Raw genomic sequence first — 26,715 nt, forward strand, 5'->3', positions numbered from 1 at the left:
ATTTAATTTGCTATGCACAATGCACATTTTACTTTTAATTTGCACATTAAATGGAAACTATGCAGTTTTTTTTTTAAACTTAATTAGTTTTTAAAATATAAACGAAACTTGGTTGGTGATACAGGGACAGTTGTAACGGGGCGTTACAACCGTCCCAGTATCACCAACCATGTTTTCATCTCATGTGAGCTAGCTTGACTGCTAGTTTGACACTTGTTAGCCATTTCTATTTTTAGCTGAAAAAACAGTGATTCTAATAATACTTGTTTGAATTAATAAAATTTTTATTTTATAACAGCATCCAAAAAATTACATCAGAAAGAAAAGTAATTTTTTTACCTCAAAAACAACCTTTTATTGATAACTCTGCCAGAAAGTTTCAACTGTAGCTCCCTTTTGGAAAAAAATGGTGGGAAACTACCTGAGCATGAGCAGAGTGAGTCTCATCACTCTAGGTTGTTTCTGATTGGAGGAATTCAAAGTGTTACAACCGTCCCTTGTTACAACTGTCCCTGGTCTCCCCTATATTTTATTTAGATCATTTGAACATTTGATTTAGCATTTTTGACCATATATGTCTAAGAAGTTTCCAATTCAAAATTTTTGTGGTGTTATTTGAACATTTTATAATGAGTGAGTGTTTTGCAATATTTGACTAGCCTGCGTATAGTTCATTCAAACTTTAGTTCAGTATCATGTGGACATCCAAAAGTTGTATTTGAAGGTCTAGTTGTGTGTCAAATATCCACATTCGAAAGTTTGATGAGAAGAATCAATTCAGCCCATCATTCAAAAGTTAATTTTTAGTAGTAGTTATTATTTTCGCAGCGGCTAGCGAGTTAGCTTTAGCATAAGATCCCTTCCTTCAGAGCGCATCCAAACAAACACCTCCGACGAAACAACGAGAGACGGCGGTTAAATTACCTCATGGCTCACAGCAGCACATAATATTTCAATAACAATGAACATAAACGACTTAACGAGTTCTGACCTGAATCGCCTGCAGGTTAATTACGCCGTTAATAGTGTTGCCTTTGAAATGCATACATTTGAGTCACGATCTGCTCTGAAAATAACGTGTCAGGTTTCCATCTAAGCTCATTGCTTTGGTTTGTAAGAGGCGCTGTTTGTGATGGCGATGTGTGTAGGTATGATAAAACATGCATACTGACAGGCAGGACATCCTATCATTGCTTTCGGACCGAATGCAATGATTGGACGAACATTTTTTTGTTCCTATGCTTTCCACAGACGATGCATCTATCAGGATGTGAAGAGACTTTCAACAAGCATAACAAAAAATGTTTCTTGAACACATCGCCCTCCCTGCCTTTAAGTTGTCAGTCTTTCTGTCCTTCTCATCATTCAGTTCTCCCTAATGCCTGTGTGCCTGTCTACCAGATGTCCCTCATCATCATCAGAGAGAGAGAGAAGAACAGCTGGAATAATAGATCTAACATTCCCACAGAGAGACGGACAGGAAGTTACAGTAACACTGGACAGTGTGAGAGCGAAAGGCAAAGTTATTCATTGGCCTCAACTTCTTCATCTCGCTTAGAAAGTCGGAGAACAATAAGAGGATAACGGAGAACTATGAGGGTGAGAACACGTTCAGATGAACTTTAGATGAGTGCTGCACGGATCAGACATTTACCTTTGGTAAAACACTGAATGACCCTTGAGAATGAATGCCATCCTCTCATCTGTTTGTCTCATCTACATATACACTGACAACAAGGACAGCTCCTAATAAGGTACGCAGAGCCAGTCTTGCTGTAAATATCCCCGCGGCCTGAGGGAGAGGGAGAGGGAGAGAGAGGGAGGGCGGGCGGGGAGGGAAAGTCTGGAGCGGATGGATTGCGGCCTTATAAGGGTAAAGCTGCTCTTTTCCCAGGGTCTGGAACCCCAAACTCCGGCAAGCTGCCAGAGGCGAACAGAGCAGGGTTTGGCGCCATCTAGAGCCTGAGTCGTGTCATGACGTCATGACCAGGAGTTCCACTCGTCACGTCAACATTTCCTTCGTTTTCACAACTTGCCAAGAAAAAAAAAAAGAAAAAAAAAGAAAAAAAAAAACTTGCCAAGGACGAGAAAAATTGAGAGAATCAGAAGACAGACAGATGCCAATTTTACCGTCACCAAAGCCACAGTATTATAAACAGCGTCAAATATGTTTTTTTTTTGTTTGTTTTTTTTGATGCAATGGTAATGTAATACAAAGTAGGCCTATAGTGTTATATTTACACTTTTTTTTTAAATTAACCAATATAAAAAACACTTTGCAGGATTTAAGATGCTTGAAGTCATTAAAACATTTTTGTACAGCCTATGGACAAGACAATGTGTTTCTTAAAGTTCCTTCTTTCTTAAAGAGTTTATTTCGATTGATGTTCCCTGCTCAATGCTCTAATATTTGATTGCTTTTCCTTTGGGGATATTTTGTCATTTATTTACGTGTAATTGAGTTCAAACTGTTTTGAATGGTTGTAACGAAGAAAAGAATACACACAGACTCTCATGATCAGTGCAGCTCCGTGTCCTGTGTTTGTATTGCAGATTTCTCCCCTCATCTACACACTGTGAGATTGGTAAACAAACACTGCATTGCTCTAAAGCCTGTCTATCTAATCACTGGACAGAAAATAAGAAACAATACAATCAGTCCTCCAATGTTGGTATAAATTCGGCCATGCCTAATGTTCTTTGTTAATATGTTGTTTACATGCATGCTTATTCTGTCTTCTATTGCATTTAAATAAATAAACAGCTTATATATATAAGCTGTTTATTTATTTATTAATTAATTTATTAATTAATTTATTTAAGTGTGTGTGTAATATATATATATATATATATATATATATATATATATATATATATATATATGTATTACATTACACTGACAGACACACACACATAAGCTGTTTATTTTGTTTGTTTAAAGTGTTTATTTGTCTAAAGTAATATATATGTGTGTATATATTTTGTATTTTTAATTATTATTATTATTTCTTTTTAACTTAAAAGCACTGCAAAGCAATTATTTAAAAGGGTGCCAGAAGGGGCTCTCTAGCATAGAATGCATAGTGGTTAAATTATAAATAGATTAATTTATATTGTGATAATGGTCTAAAATGCTCACATATATTATAGGCGCTAAAACCAGTATTTTACGCGTTAACGCGTGAATAACGTAAATTACGTGTTAATGCTTACATTTTGTGTTAATGCGTAATTACGTTCACACGTTTTGGCCCTGTTGGCGTTCCATAGTCTGCGGCTGCCCTTCGACGTCACAAGCCTCCAGTCTCCACAGCGCGCTTCAGTTATTTCTACAACCTGCGGTAATTTAGTTCAAGTCAACATGAGTTTCCACATCTACTTTACAAATGAAGATATGATACAGGGACTGCAGAGAATAAGAGTTTGTGTGTCGAATTCAGGAGAGGAGTTCAGGAACACCACAGTGGAGGAGTTAAAGAGAAAACTCATTCCTGGAGACCAGCGTAAGTCCAGCTCTGCATCTTCTGTGGGAATGTGGGAATGGAAATTTATAGGATATTTAGTTAATGAAGAAAACCTGTATTCGAATGAATTTCTTATTAACGGAGAAGCCTGAGATTTAAAATGGTGATTGATTGAGATTTCACTTTTCTAACTGTAGTTTGCGTATATATGTCACTGTTTGAAAATAAACAACGCTTGAAGTTCAGAGCAAAGGGATATACTTGCTTTATTATATACTTGCTTTATTATATATAGATGATCTATATAAAACACTGATCTATTATGATTGTTTATAGCCTCACATTAGCATGTGGTCAAGGAAAATTAAATATGGAGCTACATTAAAAAATGAATAAACGGTTAATAGAAAAAAACAACATTCAGTCTAACATGTCCTTTATATATATATATATATATATATATATATATATATATATATATATATATATATATATATATATTCGTTTTATTGATCTAATTATTGTTTTCCTCGCTCATTTAATTATTTACATTTTTATTATGCCAGAATAGGTTGATTTATGTGTTTGTATCTTTATCTATTAATTTATTTGTTTTTATATTTAGAAATATTTTGTGGATTTATTTATATAGCCTATTTATTTATTTGTATATTTTTCATTATTTATTGTTTTTGCAGGTTTCATCCTCCATTAGTTAAATGCTAAATACAATCAAAACAAAACGTATTGAGACACCAGATCTAATTTTTGATGTTTTCTCTAGTGTGATCAGGACATTATAGTTCATTTCTGTAAGTGAGAGAGCAAAATGAAGTAATCTGTGACATATTACACCCCAAAATTAGATAAAAGTTAAATTTATAAAAAAATGCGACCAAATAGGATTCCTCCACTTTGAGCTGATGATGTTCTGCTGAAGTGTGTTTTCTGTAATTGCTAATGCTCTTTTTACACACACACACTCACACACACACACACACACACTGAACAACATGAAGCATTGCTTGGTCACTGGTTGAGCTAAACTGGTATTATCTAATTTAACAGATATTCAACATAACTCATGTGTGAGAGTCCAACAGAAGGACGGACAAAACCAGTCAAATATACACTGAGTTCTGCTCATATTTACCATTCACCATTTATTACCATTTGTCACTCTCTATATGTCTTTGTTCAATAAATAAAGTTGAAATAAAAAATACGTAGATATACCAATAAAATAAAATAAAATGAATGAGTTTTATACTTTTATTTCCTTATTTATGTATAATTGTATTCCAAATTTATTTATTTTTTTCATTTATTTATTAATGCTTTTATTTATTTTCACATTTATTTATGTGTATATGTATTTATGTGTAAATAAATAAATAAATGTGTGTTCACAGTGGAAAACACAGTACTGGTCAACTCTGATGCCAAGACACTGAAGAAGAGTCGCACACTGGGTTTCTACGGCATTAAACACGATGATCATATTCTTGCCGTGCGCCGAGGAAGTAATTATTTGATTTATTTCAGGTTTATTTAACAGGGACAATCCACACTAGTAATGATACATAATTAAATGGACAGTGTGCCAGAATTAACCAATAGCCTACAAGTATGCATTATCTACACTCGTATTTATTTATGTATGTATAGTCCTACACTAACGCACCTTTTCATTCCAGGACCCTATAACATTACCGTGGCACGTGTGCACGTATCTCCTGATTTCCAGGTGTCGCTGGTGCCGGTGTCCATAGGTCAGTTTCTCCAAGTCCACAAATGCTTGTTTTCTCCATCAGTGGTTTTGTAGAAAAAAATAAATAAAATGTTGTGCTTCATTTTGTGGGAGTATAAATAGAAACTTTATCATGATGAGTGTAAAATACCTTTAATTATTGATCATTTACATAATTAAAAGCACCATTAGACTGGCAAACAAACTTCTGCTTCTCTCACAGAAAGACATTTCATTGAAGATGATGATGATGATGATGAAGAAGTGCCCTGGACTCAATCTTTGCACAATTTTATTTTGTTATTTTATTTAATCTATGGACTTCTACAGTTAATAAATAATATGTGAGCATTTTCTCTTTGTCCTTTCAGTAAAGTAATATCATCCATTTCAATTTGCTTTGACATTATCTCAGTTATGATTACTCAATATACTAATATTTTTTAATAATGATGTTGTTGTTTTTTATTTCAACTTAAAGCGTTCATGCTGCCTTAAAATTGTAAGTTTAGTCAACTCAAATATCTGAGTTGTCAGTTGACTAAATGTACATTTTTAAGGCTTCAGCTTACTCTATTAGGGCCCGAGCACCGATGGTGAGAGGAGGCATCCCTAACTCACGCCTCCTATGCTCCAAGAGACTTTTTTGTAGGTATTGTGTCATTACATGTATGTACCAAATTTCTGTACATGAAACGTAGAGCCGGGGCAAAATTTGGGGGCAGTAATTGAAGAACTTGGTGGTTCCCCCACTGCCTATTATATGCAATGCTCGTAACAAGCGAGGACACGCTGAATGTGTGGGAAATAGCTACATTTCTAGGAAAACATTGGTTGAGTGAAAGAGAAAGAAAACAGTGCCCACGCCGTAAAGATGGAAATGATACTGTTATTTTAGAGATGTGAAAGTGCCATGTTCCCTGTATCCTCTTATTTAAATGAAGCCAGGAGGAAGAAGACCACAGTTTATCTTCACTCGCTCCAGCAATATTCATATTCTCTATATCCGGTCAGTTTGTGTCTCCAATTGTGGATGATTATATATTTTATTTGTCTAAATTCTACATTGCACTTTTGTTGTTATTTTTGAAAAATGTTTACCAATGATTTTGTCTCAGGCAGGAAACTGTGGAAATCTTCTGTTCATCCTTATAATCTGCCCAGAAAGATTTCAGGTGAGTTTGATTTGAATTATTTATAATATGAAGGACTCCAGAAACAAATTTTGTTGAAGCTGAAATATGCGACTTAAAACCCTAATTTGTGGGATCCTGGAGATGCTCCAATAATGTGTGAGCAAAAAGACGCTGGCCAAAAACACATGCTAAATATTTCACAAGACTTTTTTGTGGAGAAAAAAAGAAGAAAAAAGCTACAAACAAAGTGTCCAATAAACAGCTGATGGCGGGTGTATTTGCATTTGCATCAGATTTGAACAATTTCATTTAAAATCCTTTTCTAACATTGTTGAGTTTCATTGTTCGCTGAGACATTGAATTATTGAAGACATTTTGTTTTTTATTTTGAAAAGCGCTATAGACTTGTCCAAGTCCAAAAGTTTTGGATAATATATATATATATATATATATATATAGAGAGAGAGAGATACAGGAGGGGGGTTCATTTTTTTTAGTTTTTCATTATGATTCCAGCATAACCTCTTGAAACGCTTAATGTTCGCAGGTGAAATGAATCAGCCAGACGAGACATCCATGTCATTGCAGTGAGTATTTATTGTTCAAACCTTTGATTTGATCTTTATTAATTTTACAATTAATGGATTGTGTACCAGGTTTCATGTGGGAACATTAGTTAACTACATTAGCTCTAACTTGAACTATGAATAATAGGCTAGTTATTACAGGATTTGATTGGAACTTAATATTTTTAATATTATTAAAAATAAATTGTGTACCTATTAACTATATTTGAAAGAAAATACATTTATTAAGTGAACAACTAAACAATTAATATTTGTTTAAACTGTTTAAAAATAAAATTATCATTTTGTTTGTAATTATTTTTTTACGTTTATTTTTTATCCACCGTCAAGTATGCATGTAGACCTATAACGGTGCATGAGAAAAATAATATTACAGTCCATCCGCGGATGACGGATTTTGATTGGTCAGATTACCTGTCAAGTAGAGGGCGCTCATGCAATGATTAAATGGGAAATACTGGAACACAGTCTCACAGCAAATGGGTTAAAAGAGTAGTTCAATTTTGAAAACACTTTTGCTGATAATTTACTCGCCCCCGTGTCATCCAAGATGTCCATGTCTTTCTTTTTTCAGTCGAAAAGAAATGAAGGTTTTTGATGAAAACATTCCAGGATTTTCTCCATATAATGGACTTCAATGGGGACCAAACGGTTCAAGATCCAAAAGACAGTTTCAGTGCAAACTGTTCAAAGGGCTTTAAACGATTAGATGATGAATAAGGGTCTTATCAAGCGAAACGAGCTGCCATTTAATAAATAAATAACAAAGTTTAAGTTTTATAAGCACAAATGCTCGCCTTGCTCTGTTCTGTGATGCGCGTTCGTGATTCTCCTGTTCGAACTCGTTCATCAAAATGAACAAATCTTTTTTCGAGTCATTTGATTCATTCAATGAAAAAAATGAACTCGAAAAAAAGATTTGTTAATTTTCGAACAGAGCAAGGCGAGCATTTGAGCTTATAAAACTTAAACTTTGTTATTTATTTATTAAATGAGCGATCGCTTCGCTTGATAAGACCCTTATTCATCGTCTGGTGTCGTTTAAGGCCCTTTGAACAGTTTGCAGTGAAACTCTCATTTGGACCTTGAACCGTTTGGACCCCATTGAAGTCCATTATATGGAGAAAATCCTGGAATGTTTTCATCAAACACCTTCATTTCTTTTCGACTGAAGAAAGAAAGACATGGACATCTTGGATGACACGGGGGTGAGTAAATTATCAGCAAAAGTTTTTTTTTTTAGTGAACTACTCCTTTAACTAAAAATATGTTTTGATGTTTCAGGAAACTCGAAGCTCTTAATGATGAACTGCAAGGAAGCATTAAGAAACTGAACTCTGATTTTGACGAAAAACATTCAACGCTGCAGAAGAAAATAAAGGAGCTGAAGGACATCACTGCTGATCTCGAATCCTGCCACAAAGCCACTACGGTGGGCAGTATAGTGGGATCATCAATAGGAGTGGCTGGAGGAGTCACGGCACTAGCGGGTCTGGGTTTATCAGTTTTCACATTTGGTCTTTCTTTAGCTGTAGCGTCTGGTGTTGGTGCTGCAATGTCTGCTGTTGGTGTTGCAGTCGGAGTCGCTGGAGGAATAACAGGTGCAACAGCGAACATCATTAACATGGTCAAGCAGGGAAACCTGCGTGAAACTATTAAAAATACCATCACAGATTTCCAGGACACAATCCAGCCAATGACCAAGAATCTGAATAAAATTTCTGAAACAGTAGTAGAGATTCAGCAGGCAGAGAAAGAGTTTTCTGTGCAAAAGAAGGCAATAATGACAGGTGTAAGATCCGTGAAAACCGCTTCGAGCATCACTAAACTTCTAGCGATCCTGCGAACTGCTCAGATTGGGAAAACCGCCGCTAAAGCTGCCAAAACTCTGAAGATGGTTGGGAAAGTAACTAGCGTAATCTCAACTCTGTTTCTTGCTCTTGATGTTTACAGTATTGTTTGTGATTCGATCGAGCTCTCTGAAATAAATCAGCCAGAAAACAGCAGAAAAGTAGAAGACATTAAATCAGAAACTTTGAAGTTTATTCATCAGATGAAAGAAACAGCGGCTCAATTACAGGAGACTCTGGATGACATCACGAGTGCCAGAGACGAGATTAACAGAGAGTTACAGATCCGATAAAATGATGACGCTTGTACTGATACTCTTTAAACTGAAATCTTCAAAAATCACACAGAAAGTGTCGTGAATTATAGAAAGCATGCTTACATATATATATAAAATATATGATATATATGATATTCATGATAACACATGAAATACAAAATGCATTAAACATTAATTTAACAACATTAAATGTAACATAAAACCCTAATGTACCAATTAACAGTTTTGCACTGCAGCATTTTTTCTTTTTCTAATCACAATTATTTTTACAGTAAAGCATATATGCCAATATATTCTGAGATTTTACTCTGAGATTATGGTTTTACGACTGTGTTTCATACAAAGACTTTCATTTGCAGAAGATAGGGAGGAAAATGTAAATATGTGATTAAATACTGAAGTTTCCAAAGTATTTCAAAAATTATATTTTTAATGTATTCACTTTATTTTTTAATGAGCTCTGTATGTTCAATCAAACTATTCTCCTTGTTTGGTTCTGTTTGCTTGTAAACAGTCTTTGTAAATGAACAAGTTTCTCTGGAGTTTGAATTCTCTTTTTGTCTTGTGAAATTCTCTTGGCATTCCTTTTTTATTGCCTCTTTTGTTGTGTATACTGTATGTAAAGTAAAAATAAAGTAATAATCATAGTTTTCCAGCTGATGTCGATGTTAAGAGAGTGCACTCCAAATAAATGTACATCTATATTCGCCCAAACTGTGCGATCTTTAAAAAGTCAACAGTGAATGAGGATGTTTGAAATCAACCAATAAATATCTACAATAGATTCATCGCTACTCTTTCCTTGTGTCCTTTTCATTCATTCTTTATTAATTGATTTGCATTTGACTGTTTCACATATCAGACTCTCAAACTGAAACAATTACGACAAAGTTTAGACTGCTACAGATCAGTTGAATTAATTTGTACACATTTCGTGACACAAGTTGTATTTAAAAGTCCATTATTGGTCTGATTAATAAAACTGTCAATAAAAAGAGTGAAACAAACACTACAATTTAATAAAATAGCACATATTATAAAGATAGACCAAATTAATTGCATTTAAATCGATTACAGCTTCTATTAAACATTAGCAGTTGTTTGTAAACGGTGTTTTCCTGCATGTAATTACACTGATCTGACCAGCAGGAGTCGCCAGAGTGGCGCTGAGAATCACTGAATCCGTTCATTAAGCAAATGACTCAATTGATTCAAAGCATCAAAAAGTTGATTTTCTTCCGTTGCCAGAAGCATCACTAATCCTCCACTAAACGAGCTGTGCTGGACGTGACTGTGTTTACCAGGAAACTCATCAAGACGGACATTTTAACTTAATTTTTCGTGCACTTCTCTTCAATCACAGAAAGAAAAGGTAAGGAAGTATCTCTCTCTCGCTCTTTCTCTCTCTGTGTGTGTGTGTGTGTGTGTGTGTGTGTGTGTGTGTGTGTGTGTGTGTGTGTGTGTGTGTGTGTGTGTGTGTGTGTGTCGGTGATTCAGTAAACAAAGCTTCGTTACACGTCTCATTGAGAACTTGTGTCGCACGACTTTTGACTTGAATTCGAGTCCCAAATTTGATGACTTGTGACTCGACTCTTTTTAATCAAAGATGACTTGAGACTCGACTTTGACATCAGTGACTCGAGACTTGAGCCCTGTTTCCCAGACCTGGAAAGTCTTTATGGGCTACCTTCTTTATATCTGCCTTTGAACACATTTCATGACACGTTTGTATAATAGAAGAGTTGTATTTAAAAGTCTCTTATTGGTCTGATTAAACAATTTTACACTCTCACTATTTTCAATCACCAAAGATTAGTATTATACTTGCTGATTCTGTGGTCAGAAGGTCAATGTGCTAAGTCGTAACAACGGATGCACATTTCACACACAAGTGTGATCAGACCAGTCATCATATTGTCAGAACCAGAAGGATCAATGAGTGCATGATCATGGATTTGATCTCATTCGAGCTACAGGCTTTCTGTGCGCTGGTTACAAACTGAAGTCTCTGCTTTTCCTTTAATATTTGATGCATATAGTCATATATAAGTAATATACATTAGTTTCTCTACATGTAATGATAGTAGTGTGTATGAACATATAATGCAGAGTTAGCGAGTTTTTAATCATATTCATGAGAGGAGCATGCTGGGAACTTTTCATTGGTCGGCTCCTCAACCCTTCACTGCACAAAATTGTTCACTAAACTCTTCATCTTGATGATTGATTTAATTTATTATAAGTTGAAAATATACCAACAATACCAATACTTATTCTTTATCAGTCCATAAAAATAGCAGGTTTAATAAAGAATATTTTCTCTCATCTTATATTTTTGTAAATTTATAGGGCTTTTTCTCTCTGCTGAAACATTCTTAATTCAAAATAAAAGAATTATTAATATATAATAATATACATTTCTGATAAGGCTTTCTATGGTCACACAGGTTTGATTGCATGTTAAAGTCCCCGTGAAATCAAAATTGAACCTATTTACTTTGTTAGCGCATATTACTAGTCTTGTGGTGAACAATTAATCCGTGCAAGTGAATATAAATTAAAAAAATGTTTTACCTTAGTAATCTTTAATCAAAATCTGAAAAGTTACTTCCGGTCTGGAACGGTTTCTTTTTCTGATGACGTAGGTTTCACAGTTTGGGTGGGGAAACGCTTAACCACTCCCCTCAAACCGTTAGTTTGCTATGAGCGAGAGATGGAGAGGAGGAGCGCTAGAGTAAAACCCTGCCCTCTGTTCAATATTCCGTTTCACTTGGAAATACGTCACAGCACTGGAGAAAAATCGTTTGCAACTTCCGGTTCACGGGGACTTTAAACCCATTGTGTCCCTTGCCGCTCACCGTACATGCTAACCATAGCTAGCTATCATTTTCTTTCTTGCGTTGAATCCATAGGCTGTAAACTAATATGGACCTGGTGTCCGTGACGTCACCCGTGGGTTTCTGGAGAGCGTTTTTGAAGCCTAAAGTGGGCGGGGCCGGCGTCGACATCTCGGCAGCGCGTCACTCCCGGATAACTGAGAATGGCCAAAGAGGCGGGGATTGGGTGGAGCTGAGACCACGCCCCCTAGCTCTACGCTATCGAGTTAGCCCTGGCAAAAAAAGCTAATGCTAATGCTACTGGCCTCCCGCTGACAGCTGACTTGAGAAGTAAAGCCAATAGTTCACGTTTTTGCCCTTCTAAATACTATACTAGTTAAAAGACGTAGCTAAAGTGTGATTGTGTATCGTGATGTATTATTATTATGGTAGTTAAAATTTTATTTTCATGCAGTAATTTACAATAGTGATGTGAGCGAGCATATGTGTGTGTGTGATTCATGCGCATACATGTCAGTCAGCGGCGCATCGCACGTCAAGTCTGTAGAAACTAAGCTTTATTCATATTCAGTCAATTAAATTCTGATATTACTGACGTGTGTATTAAATTGTTTGAAATAATCCCGGAAAAAGCACAAACACAGCAGAGATTTCAAGTACAGCAGCGGGGATTAGCTGAGGTAAAGTGACTGACCGCTAACTGACAAACGGCTAGCAGCGACAGCAGCCGCAATCCACCTCTCAATCAAGTGGCCACGCCCTTAATTATGCAGAACTTTAAGGCTTAATATAATTTAAACGAATGAGTTATAAAAAAATTCACCCCCCTCACAGTCGTCATGAAGGGCAAAATAAACTATAAAGACCAAAACCAGTTTTTTCTCCAGGCTGTGAACATGTTTTCTTCTGCTGTGAAGTTGGGCATCTTAACATGTGGGAGATGCAGATCTAACTCACTTTTGCAGCCAGCCTCAAGCGGCCAGTTGATGAACTGCAGTTTAATTCACTTCTGTGTTGGTTTTAAGAGAGAGAGAGAAAGAAAGAGAGAAGTTAACGCTTGGTTAAATTGGCGAGAGAGAGAAGAAATATCAACGAAGCAAAATAAAGTTTTTGAAGAGAGAAAACGTTGAGGTATATAAAACTTAATGTGAAGTGTTTTATATTACTGTTATATTATTATTAGTTTCAACCCTTACAAATTTCGAAGTATCTGCTAACAATACTATTGTTAATTTTAATATAAATTTTTTATTAAATTTTATATTTTCACTTTTTTCTAACATCTAATCAGGTTAAATCTTCTGATTCTGTGGTCAGAAGGTCGATGTGCTAAGTCGTAACAACGGATGCACATTTCACACACAAGTGTGATCAGACCAGTCATCACATTGTAAGAACCAGAAGGATCGGTGAGTGTGTCGTCATGGATTTGATCTCATTCGAGCTACAGGCTTTCTGTGCGCTGGTGACAAACTGAAGTCTCTGCTTTTCCTTTAATATTTGATGCATATTGTCATATATAAGTAATATACATTAGTTTCTCTACATGTAATGATAGTAGTGTGTATATATGAACATATAATGCAGAGTTAGTGAGGTTTTTAATCATATTCATCAGAGGAGCATGCTGGGAACTTGTCATTGGTCGGCTCCTCAACCCTTCAATCAGAGCCGACAAAACGTGGTCACGTGACTGAATGATCCAGGAAGTTTTCGAAGCACCTCATAATATTTATGAGCACGCCTCCGCCATAGTAGGCTAGTCGAGGGCGCTGAACCGAGCAGCCTGATTTATATCTCCATGGCTGCTCTTTTAGTTGCAAAATGCTGCGGTATCTTCGTGTGTTGTTCGTCTGCACGCCATTAGTCTTCTTCTCAGGGCTCTACATATCTAATCAGCCGGTGTCGTCACTGGAGAGCGCGAATCAACAGGCGCGAGCGCAGCGGACACGCGCGCACGATGACATGTATGTAAACAAAACCACACTCGATGTTCAAAATCAACCTCACAACAACACTACACACATTTACTGCACTAACTACTCCACGACAACACAGAATAAAGCTTAAAATGACTAGGCCGTCGTTATAAATAAGATAATTCTTAACAAAAGCAGCCTTTAAGAGTAATATAGTGCGGCTAGTGCTTATTTCACGGTGTTTTGTCAATTTCAATAGTTATTTGGGATGGGTTTTTTGGTTATTTAGCCTTATTGTGTACTAATGGATATTAATTTGGTCACAGTGATGTTTCTTGATTAACATCGGCTAATATCTAATTAATATTCATAACCTTCATTCATAGTAGTAGTCGTTAATTCGCCCGCTGGTTAACGCCCGCCTACCGGTCTGTCTATCTGCCAATCAGGGACGCCTACAGGCTGAACGTTTCGTTACGTAATTAATATTCAGGAGTCGGGTCATCTTAAAAACAGGTTCACATTTTATTATTATCAAATCATTGTTATCTATGGTGTATTCACTGGTGATTAGACTTTATTTGTGTTGTTAGTAGTGCGGTTTTAAATTTGTAGATCCAAATATGATCATCATCGTGAAAAAGCAGCTATATATTTATGTATAAAGACCTATTGTTTACAGTCTATGACAAAGACACAATACTACTTTTAAGAATTGTACCAATTTAGAATATTATTTGTAAAATATTTAGTTTCTACTAAGTTACATGTTTTTTTTAAATATCTAGTACTACTTAGATTTATTTATAATCTATTTTTTAATCAAATTTTAGTTGTTTACTTATGCTTATCTATTTTTATAATCTATTTATTTATTTTAGTTTAATTAATATAATAATAATAATAATAATAATACATTTGACTTGCAACACACTTTATATTTAAGCAAAATCTCAAAGTACTACATTTAAAAAACAACCAAACAAAATGGTGAAAAAATGTATTTTGATATATTGTTGTATTTTATTAATTTATATATAAATAGATATGAATTCTTTTACTCAGTATATTTCTAAACTCTTCCCTGGACTCAGCTGTCATTAGTATAGTGTGTTCAGGCTGATTATTCGAGTGTGTCTCTGACTGAATCCCTGCTGATCCTGAGCTGAAGGTGTTCATGAAGAGGCTGTGTGTGTGTGTGTGTGTGTGTGCCGTCAGGTGTAACTCGGACCCGGTCTCTCGCTGGACGCCGTACGGGACACTCCCGGCTCCGGTGTGCCGAAGACCCTGCCGGACGGACACGGCTCCTAGGTACGCTCTTCATGGGTCAGAGTTCAGCTCTGTTCACAGTGTGTGTTCGCAGAACCAGCTCCATGTGAACGGACATCATTCCCAGCCGTGCTGACCTCTGTCCTGTATGCTGACCTCTGACCTCTGGCCTGTGCAGGTGGGGTGTGGACCCGGTGGGGCTGGCGGTGGTGGCCTGTGGGCCTCGTCTGGAGGAGACGCTGACGATGCTGAAGTCCGCCGTGCTCTTCAGCCGCAGAGATCTGCACTTCCACATCTTCGCAGAGGACGAGCTGCATGCCGGCTTCACACACGCCGTGAGCTCCACTGCCGCCACACACACTCTACATCGGCATGCGCAGGGTTGGGGATTAACACTTGTGTGTGTGTGTGTGTTGCAGCTGGAGTCGTGGCCCCGCAGGTTTGGCTCCAGGTTCCTCTACAGTGTGTATCCCATCAGTTTCCCCAGTGAGAACGCCAGAGAGTGGAAGCGGCTCTTCAAGCCCTGCGCTGCTCAGAGGCTCTTCATCCCTGTGAGTGTCTGAACCAGCTCACACACACACACACACACACACACACACACACACACACACACACACACACACTCACACACACACACACACTCACACACACACACACACACACACACACACTCATCTCAGAGGCTCTTCATCCCTGTGAGTGTCTGAACCAGCTCACACACACACACACACACACACACACACACTCACACACACACACACACACACACACACTCATCTCAGAGACTCTTCATCCCTGTGAGTGCCTGAACCAGCTCACACACACACACACACACACACACACACACACACACACACTCACACACACACTCATCTCAGAGGCTCTTCATCCCTGTGAGTGCCTGAACCAGCTCACACACACACACACACACACACACACACACACACACTCACACACACTCATCTCAGAGGCTCTTCATCCCTGTGAGTGCCTGAACCAGCTCACACACACACACACACACACACACACACACACACACACACACACACACACACACACGCACACACACTCATCTCAGAGACTCTTCATCCCTGTGAGTGCCTGAACCAGCTCACACACACACACACACACACACACACACACACACACACTCACACACACACACACACTCACACACACACACACACTCACACACACACACACACTCACACACACACACACACACACACACACACTCATCTCAGAGGCTCTTCATCCCTGTGAGTGCCTGAACCAGCTCACACACTCACACACACACACACACACACACACACACACTCACACACACACACACACACACACACACTCATCTCAGAGACTCTTCATCCCTGTGAGTGCCTGAACCAGCTCACACACACACACACACACACACACACACACACACACACACACACACACTCACACACACACTCATCTCAGAGGCTCTTCATCCCTGTGAGTGCCTGAACCAGCTCACACACACACACACACACACACACACACACACACACTCACACACACTCATCTCAGAGGCTCTTCATCCCTGTGAGTGCCTGAACCAGCTCACACACACACACACACACACACACACACACACTCACACACACACACACACTCATCTCAGAGGCTCTTCATCCCTGTGAGTGTCTGAACCAGCTCACACACACACACACACACACACACACACACACACTCACACACACACACACACACACACACACACTCATCTCAGAGACTCTTCATCCCTGTGAGTGCCTGAACCAGCTCACACACACACACACACACACACACACACACACTCACACACACACACACACACTCATCTCAGAGGCTCTTCATCCCTGTGAGTGTCTGAACCAGCTCACACACACACACACACACACACACACACACACACACACACACACACACACACACACACACACACTCATCTCAGAGACTCTTCATCCCTGTGAGTGCCTGAACCAGCTCACACACACACACACACACACACACACACACACACACACACTCATCTCAGAGGCTCTTCATCCCTGTGAGTGTCTGAACCAGCTCACACACACACACACACACACACACACACACACACTCATCTCAGAGGCTCTTCATCCCTGTGAGTGCCTGAACCAGCTCACACACACACACACACACACACACACACACACACACACACACACACACACACACACACACACACACTCATCTCAGAGACTCTTCATCCCTGTGAGTGTCTGAACCAGCTCACACACACACACACACACACACACACACACACACACACACACACACACACTCATCTCAGAGGCTCTTCATCCCTGTGAGTGCCTGAACCAGCTCACACACACACACACACACACACACACACACACACACACACACTCATCTCAGAGACTCTTCATCCCTGTGAGTGCCTGAACCAGCTCACACACACACACACACACACACACACACACACACACACACTCATCTCAGAGGCTCTTCATCCCTGTGAGTGCCTGAACCAGCTCACACACACACACACACACACACACACACACACACACACTCATCTCAGAGACTCTTCATCCCTGTGAGTGCCTGAACCAGCTCACACACACACACACACACACACACACACACACACACACACACACACACACACACTCACACACACACACACACACACACACACACACACACACACACTCATCTCAGAGACTCTTCATCCCTGTGAGTGCCTGAACCAGCTCACACACACACACACACACACACACACACACACACACACACACTCATCTCAGAGACTCTTCATCCCTGTGAGTGCCTGAACCAGCTCACACACACACACACACACACACACACACACACACACACACACACACACACACACACACACACACACACACACACACACACACACACACACACACACACACACACACTCACACACACACACACACACACACACACACACACACACACTCACACACACTCATCTCAGAGGCTCTTCATCCCTGTGAGTGCCTGAACCAGCTCACACACACACACACACACACACACACACACACACTCATCTCAGAGGCTCTTCATCCCTGTGAGTGCCTGAACCAGCTCACACACACACACACACACACACACACACACACACACACACACACACACACACACTCACACACACACACACACACACACACACACACACACACACACACACACACACACACACACACACACACACACACACACACACACACTCACACACACTCATCTCAGAGGCTCTTCATCCCTGTGAGTGCCTGAACCAGCTCACACACACACACACACACACACACACACACACACACACACACACACACACACACACACTCACACACACACACACACACACACACACACACACACACACACACACACACACACACACACACACACACACACACACACACACACACACACACACACACTCACACACACTCATCTCAGAGGCTCTTCATCCCTGTGAGTGCCTGAACCAGCTCACACACACACACACACACACACACACACACACTCATCTCAGAGACTCTTCATCCCTGTGAGTGCCTGAACCAGCTCACAAACTTTACCCTTACTTCCTTGATAAATGTATTTTTAATGGGCCATACGTGTCTTCAGCCGAAGTGAGCTTGATGACGCAGGCTGCCGTCTGATGTGTGCCGTCGCTCTGGCACTTATCTGTCTGTCTGAAGTTCGTGTTCCCCGAGCAGATTTATGTGGAAATCATCATTTTCAGAACTTTTTTTCTCAGCTGATTTTTTATACTCTTTTAAAAACGTTGTCTTGGTCAGCTGATCCTGCAGCATGTGGACTCTGTGCTGTACGTGGACACGGATGTGCTGTTCCTGCGCGCGGTGGAGGACGTGTGGCGGCTCCTGGCGGAGTTCAACGGGACCCATGTGGCGGCGATGGCCCCCGAACACGAGGAGCCGCGCATCGGCTGGTACAACCGCTTCTCCCGCCACCCGTACCACGGCCACACCGGCCTCAACTCCGGCGTCATGCTCATGAACATGACACGCATCAGACACACACTCTTCAAGGTCAGCTCCATGTTGATAAACGCGTGTGTGGGGGGGCGTCTCCAGCAGATGGCGCTGTCGCTCTTCTGTCGCTCGGAGGGAACGATGTGTTTTCTCATTACTGAAGTGGTTTATTCATTCATGTATCTGTCTGCAAGAGTCATTACTAATATACAAACATACTCACAGATGATTGATGAATACTGGAGAAAAAGCAGAGTCATTCACTCTGTGTGTGTGTGTGTGTGTGTCACAGAATGATGTAGCAGCGGTGAGTCTGAGGTGGGCTGATCTACTGATGCCGCTGCTCAACAAATACAAGCTCAACATCACCTGGGGAGACCAAGACCTGCTCAACATCATATTCCACTATAACCCAGGTACATGGTCACATGATCACCGCATCATCACCAGGTACAGGTCACATGATCACCGCATCATCATGAAAATAGTCGGGTGTATTTCTGAGGGTTATCTGCTCATGACTCACTGAGGTCATGCAGTTTGACTTCATTATTAATGCTCAGTAGCAGACTGACTTCATCATATTAATACAATACACTCCCAGTACACAGTTGTAAAACGGCATATACACTCCCAGTATACAGTTTTAAGGCGGTATATACTCTCCCAGTAAGATCCAGTTTTAAGGCGGTATATACTCTCCCAATAAGATCCAGTTTTAAGGTAGTATATACTCTCCCAGTATACAGTTTTAAGGTGGTTATACTCTCCCACTATACAGTTTTAAGGTGGTTATACTCTCCCAGTATGCAGTGTGAAGCCCAGTGTCCCGCTCTGAATCCCTCTCTCCGGATCCACAGAGACTGTACTGGTTTTCCCGTGCCACTGGAACTACCGTCCCGATCACTGCATCTACGGCAGCAACTGCCCCCCCGCCGAACGCCACGGCGCTTACATTCTCCACGGCAACCGCGGCGCTTACCATGACGACCGGCAGCCGGCGTTCAGAGCCGTTTATGACGTCATCCAGCAGGTATGATCGGCCTATCATCGCTCACATGTCTAATGTTAAATTACTGAATACCTCAAAACACTCAACACCCCCAAACCACAGATTTACACAACTGTGTTCAACACGGATCATAATCATAACTGTGTTCAACACAGATCATAATCACAACTGTGTTCAACACAGATCATAATCATAACTGTCTTGAGCATCAGATCCTCATATTAGAGTGATTTCTGGAGGGTCATGTGACACTGAAGACTGGAGTAATGATGATAAATTCAGGAATAAATGACACTTTACTGGATATTCACAAAGAGAACATGATTTACACTGGAGGAATATTACACCAGATTACTGTATTTTTTCATCACACTTCATTTAAAAATATTAACATTTTTCTATAAATTGTGGTATTTTACTGTATTGTTGATCACATAAATGCATCTTTTTATTTTAATAATGTAAAAATCTAAAGTATGCCCAACATTTGACTGGTAAAATAAAATAAAATAAATAAACATTTATATGAAATGGGAAAAAGCACAACAAAATGACTAAAATATTAGCTAAAATTAACATGTAATCCGAGTAGTTTAAAATATGAATACAAGTTTAAATAACTGCTATGATCCACAGGTTTAATATTTCATTATCAGTTCATCTTTATATTATCCTGATTATTCTGTGTGTTTTCAGTCTCCCGCCGAGAGTTTAATATCCGGATGGGCTGATTTCATTAGGCACATTTGTGTAACCCATAAAACGTAATTAGCCGCTGTTAATGTGTGTGTGTGTGTGTGTGTGTGTGTGTGTGTGTGTGTGTGTGTGTGTGGATCACACCTGCTCAGGTGATCAGACGGTCCCGACACACACTCTCCCTCTTGGACTCTCTCTGTTTGCGCTCGCTGGCACTCCTCAATCTGTGTGTGTGTGTGTCCTCGTCTGGAGTGTGTGTGTGTGTGTGTGTGTGTCCTCGTCTGGAGTGTGTGTGTGTGTGTGTGTGTGTGTGTCCTCGTCTGGAGCGCTGCAGGTGCCAGGGATGTTCCCGAACTGTTGACGGTGTAATATCAGGATGTGTGTGTGTGCACTGCAGGGTTAGTGGAGTCTTTTCACACACAGTTGGGAATGCGACTAGAAAATTGTGTGTGTGGCATGAAATAATCTACAGATAATAGATAGAGTACAGAACTGTGCATGTGTGTGTGTGTGTGTGTGTGTGTGTGTGTGTGTGTGTGTGTGTGTGTGGTCATTATGGTCAGTGTTGCTGCTATCACAGGAAGTCTCGTACACCATTAGCTAATGTGAGCATCCATTAGCAGCGGCTCATGATTCAGTTTCTGATGCGTTTCTGCGAGTTCATGTCCAGATCAACAGCCCAAAGACGCACACACTCGCACACACGCAAACACACACATGCATACTTTCTCACACTCACACACACACACACTGGTGTGGATCCTCTGGCCCCTGCAGGAGTAGTGTGTGTGTCAGACAGTAGATGTTCTCAGTGTCGGCGCTCCTCATACACACAGTAGAGCAGTAAAGCTCATGGAAACTGGAAACACACACCTCCATAAACACACTGCATTCTGGGTCTGAACACAGGACAAACACCTGACACACCGGCTCGTGTTTACTGACAGCTCGTTCATGTTCAGCTCACGGTTGATTCAGTTCAGTTCAGTGTCGATTCAGTTCAGTTCAGTGTCGATTCAGTTCCGTTCAGTGTCGATTCAGTTCATTGTCGATTCAGTTCAGTTCCGTGTTGATTCAGTTCAGTTCATTGGCGATTCAGTTCAGTTCAGTCTTGATTCAGTTCAGTTTCGATTCAGTTCAGTTCTTTGTTGATTCAGTTCAGTTCAGTTCTTTGTTGATTCAGTTCAGTGTCAATTCAGTTTAGTTCAGTGTCGATTCAGTTCAGTTCAGTGTCGATTCAGTTCAGTGTAGAATCAGTTCATGTCAGTGTCGATTTAGTTCAGTGTTCAATTCAGTTCAGTGTCGATTCAGTTCAGTTCTTTGTTGATTCAGTTCAGTTCTTTGTTGATTCAGTTCTTTGTTGATTCAATTCAGTTCAGTGTCGATTCAGTTCAGTTCAGTGTCTATTCAGTTCAGTTCTTTGTTGATTCAGTTCAGTTCAGTTCTTTGTTGATTCAGTTCAGTTCAGTGTCGATTCAGTTCAGTGTCGATTCAGTTCAGTGTCGATTCAGTTCAGTTCAGTGTCGATTCAGTTCTGTTCAGTTCTTTGTTGATTCAGTTCATGTGTTTATTCCTCAGTTTGTGTTTGATGAAGACCCCGAGCGCGGTCTCCTCGTCCCGCTGGAGCAGAAGCTGAGGAGCGCTGAACACACGTACTGTGGCCGAGTCCCACACGTCTTCACCAAACGCCTGCGCCAGAGCGTCCGAGAGCTGCACACACTCTGAACACACACACACACACACTCCAGGCTTGAGCTTCGTTATTAATGTAGATCAGACTCACATCTCTCTGATGAACCACACATATTATCCAGACCATCAGCTGCTGACAATCAGTGTTCACACACACACACACACACACACACACACTGAGCTCATATTAGTGTTCATATATCAGCAGAATGAGTCTCACGGGACATAAACTGATTCCATTATAAGTTAGACTTCTGATTATTATTTGACTTCTTCATAACCCTCGTGCTCCAGACGCCCCGTTCTTCTATATTTCTGGAGTTCTTCAGAATAGTAAACACGGTTATCAACGTGAAAATCAATTCAACAATCAAAGTTTGGTTCATGTGCATTATAATTGTTCTTTATAACGCATGTCTGAAATTATAAACGGGGGATTTTATGATTGTTTGTGATGCTCAATAACACTGGAAAATTATTTTATGTTTTATAGTTATGCAAATTATTATTTCAGGTTACTTTTTTGACAACTTTTGCAATTTAGACCCACAATATAAATAAATGAAAATAAACTCTTACGCAATAAACTTCTACTGTTTAATATTACATTAAAAATACTGATATATATATATAGGGGTATTTTTTTAATCAGTATAAATTAAACTATTTTAATCAGTTTAAATGAAAGGTTTAGTTAGATTTATGTGTTTAATCATTCAGGTTTTTTGTATGTAATATTATATTAAGTACTGTGTAACATGTGCTCTGGTGTGTTATGAGAATTAATTTAAATGTAGAGATTTGTAAGAACTATATTGAAGTTGAAGATATATTTGTAAATGTCAGGTTGATATCGGTATGGTCTCAAACATCAGATGAGTCTTCAATCCCCACATCTGAATGAAACAGTATATTTTTGTAATAAAAGTAATTTCTCTCTGAGTTATGTTGCAGTGTGTCTTCATTAGTGGAACAGGAGTCGATCACACTGATGGATGGATGGATGGATGGGGGAATGGATGGGAGATGGAGGGATAGTGGATGGATGGACGGACGAGTCCAGTGAGTGAGTTTATTGTGATGATCAGTTCCTCTGGCCAGATCTCTCTCTCTCTCTCTCTCTCTCTCTCTGCTGATTGTGTTTAAACACCAGCGAGTCGAAGTGTTCTCCTGGATCTGGACAGAAGTGTGTGTTTCTGAGATGTGATGAGGTTTTTAAGCGAGACCATCGATAAATTACAGCAATGAAAGGGAAACGACCCAGAACACTGAAACCCAGGAGCTGTTTGGGTAATGGTGTGTGTGTGTGTGTGTGTGTGTGTAATGGATGAGCTGCCAGAATCTGAGCAGAAACTGGAAAGCAAGCAGGCAGAAAAGACTGGAGCTCTAGGATTGATCACAGGCGTCCTGCTTGATTGGACAAGAGAAATGATGTCACTATGGGGCGTTTCCATTGGTTGTTCCTAATATGCAAATTTTATAGACTATAGAATTTTGCTGTAAATTGAGGATGGTTATCTGGGACAGTTTCTGCCATTGAGATGACTTAGAAAAAGTGTCCCAATCATCCTGAATTCACATATTTATTTTATTTATGCCATTTGTCTCCTAGTCAGGTTTAAAGATGGAAATGAGCGACGTTCACACTCTAGAAATAATCCTGGGTTATTTTTTTTCTACCCAGACCCTGGGTTGACCCTTTTGTGTAATTATTTAACCCAGCGGTTGAGTTATTTCTCGCGGGCTTTTTGCGACCTCTTCTGGAGAGCGAGCGACAGAGCAGATCTCAGCGCCATCTTGGTGCATGTCTTCAGTAAAATACAGGTTTGTGTACATTTTATCTTATCTAAAAATCGGTTATTGTGCGGTATATGGTTTAATTTTATCCAAATCGACACACGGGAGTCACGGGTTTCGCGTCAGTGTTTTCGCGTGATGGAAACGGCCGATGATTTACATAAACCACAGAACTGTGAAAACAACAGACACTCCATTACCCTTTAATAACTTATAAATATTTAGTTTTTACTTTCTAATATTTGTTAAATGACCTTAAATGTTCGCAATATGTATTAAAAATGATATAAAATATACTATAGTGTAGGCTAAAATATATATTTTAAAATGAAGGAATATTCCTGCAAGCCAGTGGTTACAGAGTAAGTTATTTCTTTAAAACGTTTAGAGGATTTAAGTAAATCAGTAGATGGAAAAAAAATGCTATTGGGCCTACTATAGTAAAACATTAATAAACTGGGTTAAATCGACCTAATGCTGGTTAAACAACCCATTTTGCTGGGTAAAATGAACCCAACATGTGTTTTGTTTTATATTTACCCAGACCTTAGGTTGAAGACAAGACAACCCAAATTAGGTTGATTTTAACCTGTTTTAGAGTGAAGACTCAAACGGCGAACTTGATGTTTCTGATATATTAAGGTTGATATTAAACGCTGGTCTGTCGTATTAATAAACACAGAAGTGCTTTATCCTCAGAGCATGATCAGTCCACTGCTGATGATGCTCTCTCTGTGTTATACAGCTTCTCGTTTACTCGTGTGTGTTTCTGTCCTGCAGGACTCATCCGCTGGGTCTCCCGCTCTTCTGTAATTGGACTGATATGACTTTCATGTCGGGCTTTATGGCTCATTTGAGGTAAAAATCATGTTGTGGAGAAACTGTAGTTTTATAATAGACCATAAATCATCTCGGTGGAGCTTGTGTATCCTGAACACGAGTGTGCTGCGGTCAACGAGCCGAGTCTCCAGCACTGAAACACTGATGATTTATGGGTGTGAGTTTTGATCAGGAATTGTGGCAAACCACACATTATTCACACACCAGATATCATTGACATGTTTAGTGTGTTCAGGACACGATAGTTCATGTATATAAGTGAGGAGAGCAAAATATAGTATACTGTGACATAATACATCCAAATATTCTTCATACAGCGACAACCAGTGACATTTACACACATGTGGGATCAAATATTATTAAGACACTTTGAGCTGATGATGTTCTGCTGAAGTGTGTTTTCTGTAATTGCTAATGCTCTTTTCACACACACACTGAACAACATGAAGCATTGCTTGGTCACTGGTTGAGCTAAACTGGTATTCTCTAATTTAACAGATATTCAACATAACTCATGTGCGAGAGTCCAACAGAAGGACGGACAAAACCAGTCAAATATACACTGAGTTCTGCTCATATTTATCACCATTTACTAAACTATAGCGAATAAACTGATAATGTGAGAAGTGTGTGTGTGTGTGTACACAGTTGAGTCTGAAACGGCCTCATGCTGTTCTCAGTGTCTCGTTTCCCAGAATGCACTGCACTGAGATGAGGGACTCACACACACTGATCCTGCCAGACGAGCATCTGGTGTTTCTGAGGATCGTGTGAATGTGTGTGTCGTCTCTCTTGACACAGTGAACCAGTTACGACCGGCCGATTCTCACTATGATCTGACCTCGTTACTCTCAGAACACATCAAACGTTCACAATAATTAAGACTTTTCCATGTTTCTTCAAGTCTCTTCTGCTCACCGAGGCTGCGTTTATTTGATCAAAAAACACAGTAAAATTGTGTAATATTCCTCCAGTGTAAATCATCTGTTCTCTATGTGAATATACAGTAAAGTGTAATTTATTCCTGTGATTTTCAGCATCATTACTCCAGTATTCAGTGTCACATGATCCTCCAGAAATCACTCTAATATGAGGATCTGATGATCAAAACACATTTATGATTATTATCAGTTTTGAAAACGGTTCATGTGTTTGTTGAAGCCGTTATACAGAGAAAGAAGGACGCATTAAATTGATCAAAAGTGACATTAGAGATTATATTTCAAATAAATGCTGTTCTTTTAAACTTTCTATCCATCAAATAATCCTGAGAAATAAATTTCATATCAGTTTCCACAGAAATATAACTATTTTCAACACTGAATATTTCCAGTATAAAAAAGGCATAATTGTAAAATAAAAAGTTGCAATTACCTTTTTAAATTTTTATTTTTTTGTGGCAGAAACAAGCTTCTGTAACTATTAAATTTTGTAATTCGCTTTTTTCCAGTTGATGACCGATAAAAACATTGACAGCCAATCACAATCCATCCTGCTTTCAGAGCTCCAGTATTTAAAGCGACAGGCACACAATAAACAGAGCGTTGTGCGTGGGCGCTAATAGAGTTA

General features: G+C 39.4%; 3 protein-coding genes and 2 non-coding genes across 6 annotated transcripts; 3 read left to right on the top strand and 2 right to left on the bottom strand.

Annotated features, from left to right (window-relative positions):
• The first annotated feature begins 3,331 nt into the window (after nucleotides 1–3,331).
• Nucleotides 3,332–5,631, top strand: LOC120474069 (uncharacterized). Its single transcript, XM_039664231.2, has 4 exons — nucleotides 3,332–3,503; nucleotides 4,877–4,987; nucleotides 5,162–5,236; nucleotides 5,438–5,631. The coding sequence occupies exons 1-4, from the start codon at nucleotides 3,362–3,364 to the stop codon at nucleotides 5,560–5,562; spliced, it is 453 nt and encodes a 150-aa protein (XP_039520165.2). The 5' UTR covers nucleotides 3,332–3,361; the 3' UTR covers nucleotides 5,563–5,631.
• Nucleotides 5,632–6,048: 417 nt separating this feature from the next.
• Nucleotides 6,049–9,859, top strand: LOC120474046 (apolipoprotein L3-like). 2 transcript variants are annotated; one of them, XM_039664202.2, is made up of 4 exons: nucleotides 6,049–6,223; nucleotides 6,337–6,389; nucleotides 6,898–6,937; nucleotides 8,222–9,859. In XM_039664202.2, the coding sequence occupies exons 1-4, from the start codon at nucleotides 6,153–6,155 to the stop codon at nucleotides 9,078–9,080; spliced, it is 1,023 nt and encodes a 340-aa protein (XP_039520136.2). In that variant the 5' UTR covers nucleotides 6,049–6,152; the 3' UTR covers nucleotides 9,081–9,859. The 2 variants fall into 2 exon arrangements, with proteins under 2 accessions (XP_039520136.2, XP_039520135.2); XM_039664201.2 differs by having other exon boundaries at nucleotides 6,148–6,223; nucleotides 6,333–6,389.
• A 1,043-nt stretch (nucleotides 9,860–10,902) lies between these two features.
• LOC120474075 (small nucleolar RNA U13) lies at nucleotides 10,903–10,998 on the bottom strand. The gene has a single exon (XR_005621726.2). It is a non-coding gene; the product is annotated as a small nucleolar RNA U13 (small nucleolar RNA).
• Nucleotides 10,999–13,213: 2,215 nt separating this feature from the next.
• Nucleotides 13,214–13,309, bottom strand: LOC120474079 (small nucleolar RNA U13). Its single transcript, XR_005621730.2, has one exon. It is a non-coding gene; the product is annotated as a small nucleolar RNA U13 (small nucleolar RNA).
• Nucleotides 13,310–13,621: 312 nt separating this feature from the next.
• gxylt1a (glucoside xylosyltransferase 1a) lies at nucleotides 13,622–23,451 on the top strand. The gene is made up of 8 exons (XM_039664200.2): nucleotides 13,622–13,869; nucleotides 15,040–15,132; nucleotides 15,269–15,425; nucleotides 15,510–15,641; nucleotides 18,915–19,166; nucleotides 19,402–19,525; nucleotides 19,970–20,142; nucleotides 22,396–23,451. The coding sequence occupies exons 1-8, from the start codon at nucleotides 13,727–13,729 to the stop codon at nucleotides 22,540–22,542; spliced, it is 1,221 nt and encodes a 406-aa protein (XP_039520134.2). The 5' UTR covers nucleotides 13,622–13,726; the 3' UTR covers nucleotides 22,543–23,451.
• Nucleotides 23,452–26,715: the final 3,264 nt, after the last annotated feature.

The sequence above is a fragment of the Pimephales promelas genome, chromosome 25 (genome assembly GCF_988280905.1).
Source record: "Pimephales promelas chromosome 25, fPimPro1.hap1.1, whole genome shotgun sequence".
Lineage (NCBI taxonomy): Eukaryota > Metazoa > Chordata > Actinopteri > Cypriniformes > Leuciscidae > Pimephales > Pimephales promelas.